The following is a 5,821-nucleotide window of genomic DNA, read 5'->3' as shown; positions in this document are numbered from 1 at the left end:
ACCACTATTGTAACACTCTAATTACCCTAAACCTTACTTCATGCCATAAAGCAAAGATTAATTAAAGGTCACGACAATTCTAAGGCTTATACAATATTATATATGTATATATATAGAAAAAGATAGTAATTCTAGAAGTCTGATGAAGGAATAAGCTCAACAACAGAGTTTCAAAAACTCAAACCGTTTACACAAAGCTACAAACTTAAGGCACAAGATATAGATACAAGATAATGAAATATATATAGATATATGAATAAAATAGTCATAAAGAAACTAGCCTCACCCCGCAGAATTCTCCAATTACTTGTGAAATTTCACCCACAAATAAGTTATTGGATAAACCTATAGTTGTAAAAGTCATTAATATTTTCACTAGTTCTACTAACTGATTTACTATGTTGACCATTATTGATGTAAAATATGATCTAGAAGAATTGGCACGCATATATTGCAACCAATTTGAATGTAATTGACATTCATTATTTCTTGAAAGTTCTTCAATTATGATACAGGCAAGGACCTACTAAAATAGTTGTCGGAAAATAAGAGTAGGGAGAGAGAATGATGCTTACTCGAAGTGATTTGACAATAAAATTCTTATTCGGACGAGTTCGGTAGACAAGTTAAATTCCGAATTCGGAAACGCATTGTAGCAAGAGTTCATCCATAGGGATGCTAATGAATGAAAGAAATATTGAGAACCTCTAAGAGAAATATTCTCGGAGTTGCAGCTGGCGGTCAGGGATAAGTTTGGAAAGAGGTTTAGACAGGAACGGTATCATATTAGAATTGAGGAATTTTTTTTGTTCATAAATCTTTCTGTCATATCCACGTGGAACACCGTTACGACTACGTCAGCATAACGACATTTACGTCAGACATTTTCGTTATGTTTCATAATTTTAGTTGAATGGATGAATCCAAATGTCTTGATTTTGAAAAAGTCAGAAACATAAATATATTTTTCAATTTTCAAGGATTAAAATGTTTGTATGACAAAAAATTAGAAATTTATTTATTTTTTTCTTTTCTCTTTATTTTTATTTTTTTTGGTGGGTCTACAAACAAACAAGAGCCATCGAGAGGCCCTCCTTTTCAATTTGTTGCTCCCAATGTATTCTCACAAAAATCGTTTGAAAGGATGATATCATAGTCAGGCCCAGTAATTGCTACCAACGAAAGAAGGTCCAAATTCATTAAGGGAATTTGAGAGATAAATTGAAGAGATTTTGTAAAAAAAAAAATGGAAGGGAAGAGATTTATAAAGGAATAAAACAAAGAATTAATTACTATTAAATTTCTAACTTCTGTTATTATGAGTCCTATAATTTTGATTTAAAGGTAATTAGATACTCACTTTCTCTTTTTACCAGTTTTTACGTTTTAAAGAAACTTGATCCGACAATTAGTGTTAACTTATGAATCTGCCAGCTTAGTTACTCTTTAGCCTTCTTCCTCAGGCTGTGTTTTTTTCATAACTTAAAAAATTATGCTTTGCAATAACCAAGAGTGAGTTGGATCTACCCTTGCTAAGGTTGTCTTTTAAATTATTATTATTAAAGATATAAATTATAGCATAAGCAAACGTACAGATTAGGTCGAAGGACATTGTCTAGTTTGTGTGTGATTGATTGTTCATTGGAGGTGGGTTATGCTTTCTCTTTCTTTCTTTGTAGCTGAGTTGATATAACTCCAGCTAATAAATTAGTATTTATTATTTACACGTGTTAGCATACCTATCACATATCATTGCATTACAACCTATGATTATATTAAGACATCCAAATAATACTACATAATTATTCTTTGGGGACCTTTTTATAATTTCGTTTGCCCTTAATGATGGTGCCAAATCAAGTCGATCCACTTTTCCTCACATCAATTAATAAACGTAGACTAGTGAACCGCATATAAGTGAGAGTAGTTTAACAACCAAAGCATCATTTTAATTGAATTTATTTATCATTTGTCATCATCTCATCTTTTGATGTTACCCCATTACGAACTTTATGGGAAAATTTATCCTTATCTTCCATCCAATAAACTTTATTTTACTACTTTATCAAAATGTATGTATGTAATAATACTTTTTCGGTTCATGTCTTCAATAATTAAGAACACTTGTTAAAATCAGCAAAAAGTTCCAAACCTTATATAATTACACTTCGTATTTAGAGCGAGATTACGATTTAAAAAGATGAAAATTGGAGATTCCAATTTCTTCAAACGCAGAATTAAGTCGGAAGAATAACCTGCAAGACATAGACATTTCAATACTAAAATTAGTAGAATGTGAAATTGTAAGTGAATTTTGTGTATTTATCTGATGTTAATTTCTTTTTTTAGGTTATCGTTTTTTCGCAATTAAATATTCATTATGGCACATTATTTGTTAAAATTTGACAGTATTGTGTTTATTTTTGAGAACAGACAGGATAAGACTGAGAATAGGACAGGACAAAACACTGATAGATAGAAATACAAAATTTTGTGTTTTTTTATTCTGTTTGGTGATAAACTAGAATAAATTATAAAAGTCTAATTTATTCTTATTTTTTTCCATTCAAAAAATTTGAGATGAAAAATATAATTATGAAAAATTAACAAAAATAATGAAAAAAAGAATGAAAAATAAGTTGTGTCCTTTGTTAGTGTCTTGTGTCATTCCTGTCAGAATGGACACAAAATACACTAATTCAGTGTCTCTCGACACACTGTCTCTGTCTATGTCTTCTCTGCCAAACATAATTTTGTATCTCTGTGTCCATGTCCATGTCTCAGTATCCTGTTTCTATAAAGAAACGCAACCTTATAGAATATAGTAACATATTCGTTATAGTATCTAATCGTTATTATGTAAAAATCGATTATGACACTTCATCGATTATATTCTCTTTTGTCCAAACACTGACTTACTAATATCTAAATAATGTTTTGAACTTGATTACATATTCGAAATTCAAATGAGAAGAAGCAGGGGTATTTATGAGAATTATTGTCATAAAAAATGAGAAATTAGATTAGATAGTTGAAAATGAAATAGTGTAAAATGTAAAGACAGAGCAGGTAGATAGCAAGAGAGTGGGGTCACATAACTCATAAGTATCTCTATGCACTCTCCTCTTACCTTGTCTTATCTGTCCCAATTTATTGCTCTGCTCCCTTGTCACGCCCCCTTCATTAAACTACATATATCATACATCTTTATATTCTTATTTCTTTCTCTCATCATATCATATATTAGAACTAAATTCAAACTTGGACACTTGCTGCTTGCATGGCTTCAGCAGAGAAAAGACTGGCAGAGTTTCTGAATGAGAAACAAGAGCCTTTCATCCTAGAGCTTTACCTTCTAGAAAGAGGCTACTCAAAAAGATTGACTTCAAAGTCAATAAGTCTCAGTAAGAGAAAGAAAAGTGTCTTTCCATTCTCCAAACTGCTAACAGCTCTACACAAGAAACTCGCTTTCCACAACCAAAAATTTTGTGCTGCTGCAAACTCAGATCGCTTCTCAACCGCTAGCAGCTCAACCGTCTTCCATTCATGCTCTGATTTCGACGAAGACAGAACCTCTTCAGCATCACACACTGATAATATACCTTCCAGGTACCAACTCATTAAAATTATATTTAATTTAATAAAAATATTATTTATACACCAAAATCAACCATTAAAATTAACCATTAATATATCTGTATATAAATATATATATGGTTTAATTTATTTTTAATGTGTATTTGTATTTTAATATATATTTTATACTAATAACTTATTTTGGTGGCTGATTTTAGTATACACATAGCATAAGGTGGAAATTTAGCTGCAATCGATTCACATAAAGTTGATAATCGAGAGCTGTTAGATGATTTGACTGATTTGACTAAATTTTCATCTAACTACTCTCAGCTATCAACTTCACGTAAAATCAACTGCATTTTAGTTTTCACTCTAGCATAATCGTTAATTTAATTTGTATGGTTTTTTTTTTCTCACTTTGGCCTTATGAACAAAGCCAGCATGCTACCAACAATGGAAAGCACTGCCAAACATGCTTAGAACAAGGTACATACATGATACACCTCTTCCAGCTTCTTTTCTTATCAAAATTAAATAGAATATTCTTTAATAAGAGTTTGTATGGCAGGTCAAGAATTGAATGAGGATGTTTCTAGGATCACAATGGAAAGGAGAATACAGAATTATGGTGTTCTTGCACCCAAGAAAATCACGGAGGATTCGCTGCTTTCGGCAGCACTGTGGAGCTTACTCATTCAAACAGCAAAAAGCGAAAGCTATGGCTACAGAATGCAACTGCAAGAGCTTCTTGGAACAAATAAGTCCAACCAGGTAGTATTCGATTGCGAGAGAGAAGAAGAAGCGGGTCAACACGTTGGTCATGAGTCAAAGTCAAAGATAATGAAGTTGTTGACTTTGGATTACTCCAAATCTATGAATGAATGGAGTAAGTTTGAGCAGCATGTTAAGGCCGTTAGCGTTGAGATTGCCGAGGGAATTTTGGAACGCGTGAAACATGAAATTGTGTCAGATATGATTCAGATTTCAGATTTTGAAATCATCAACACCAACCGCATTCTCTTCCTACCTTAGTAGTAACAAATTACCCCCATTTCTCACCCTCTATTAAGGAGTGTTAAGAAAACAACTTTTATGTTTGTAATTATCAATTAGTTATTAATAGTATTTTTAATAATAAAAAATTATTTATTTTTTTTTAGTGACTAAATATTGATCACAAAATACAAAAATTACTGATCTTTTAAACTTTTTTCTGTCATTTATTCTAAATGTTTTATACTTTAAATTATATAGAAATTAACTTTCAAATTTAAAAAATGTAGTCCCCCTAATTATTTCCATACGATTCACATTGGGTGAAATTTACAATTAGTCCTATGGTAGTAAATTTGTTAAATAAAAATAAAAAAAGTTAATACTCAATTAATTTCTAAAATTATATTCTCGTCTTAATTTAGTCTCTTAATATTTTGATTGGTCTTTTAATTTAGCATTCGTAATTTATATTAGTCTTTAATTTTGTTTTTATCACAAACTAATTAATCGCGTATTAATAACTGAAGGAATAAATTGATCTTTTTAACAATTATTTGAGATGGTAATTAAAACTCTTTTATCAAAATTTTCCTCCTGCGAAAATTTTAAAATACTAATCCTAATTTCATTTTGAGTTAAAAAGTTTTAGTTGCTACATCACATAATCATTAGGAAGTTTAATTGTTGTCAGGCTATCTCAATAGCATAAGAGACTAACAAGAATTATAGATGTCAAATTAAAATTTAAGATGCAAGTATAATTTAAAGGACGAAGCAGATTATTAGCTCAAAATAGAGAGAAGAAGTTGTTGAATGTGAAGGATGTGGGGAGAGATGGGGGGCCTCATCTGGAAGCATTTAAAGTGAAAGTTACAAGCAGTGGTAGCAGGGCCAATATAGATGATTAGAAAACAATGTTACGTATAATAATATATAACGTTATTGTGGGGACATAGCCATAATTAATACACCCACTATAGCCGCTGCTATGTATTCATTATTTGTTCCCATTATAGTAAAGAAGATAAGATGCTGTTTTGTCTCTGTGTCATGCATACCCATCATGCCGCCTAAGTCTCTGTCTCTACCATGCATCATGAAAACAAAAACACTCTCCAATCATTCACCATGCCATGCAGTAATTTAGCTACACAAAGCTAACAACATCGCCAGCAGGAAAAAATATGCATGTACTTTATTATGCTGCTAGGCCAAGATGAAGATGAAGATGAAGATGAAGATGATT

At 31.1% G+C, this 5,821-nt stretch overlaps 1 protein-coding gene across 1 annotated transcript; it reads left to right on the top strand.

Annotated features, from left to right (window-relative positions):
- Positions 1 to 3,087: 3,087 nt before the first annotated feature.
- LOC130945240 (uncharacterized) lies at positions 3,088 to 4,706 on the top strand. Its single transcript, XM_057873970.1, has 3 exons — positions 3,088 to 3,609; positions 4,016 to 4,065; positions 4,148 to 4,706. Exons 1-3 carry the CDS (start codon positions 3,281 to 3,283, stop codon positions 4,609 to 4,611), a joined length of 843 nt encoding a protein of 280 aa, XP_057729953.1. The 5' UTR covers positions 3,088 to 3,280; the 3' UTR covers positions 4,612 to 4,706.
- Positions 4,707 to 5,821: the final 1,115 nt, after the last annotated feature.

The sequence above is a fragment of the Arachis stenosperma genome, chromosome 8 (genome assembly GCF_014773155.1).
Source record: "Arachis stenosperma cultivar V10309 chromosome 8, arast.V10309.gnm1.PFL2, whole genome shotgun sequence".
Taxonomy (NCBI): domain Eukaryota; kingdom Viridiplantae; phylum Streptophyta; class Magnoliopsida; order Fabales; family Fabaceae; genus Arachis; species Arachis stenosperma.
This window is presented reverse-complemented; position numbering and strand designations above follow the sequence as displayed.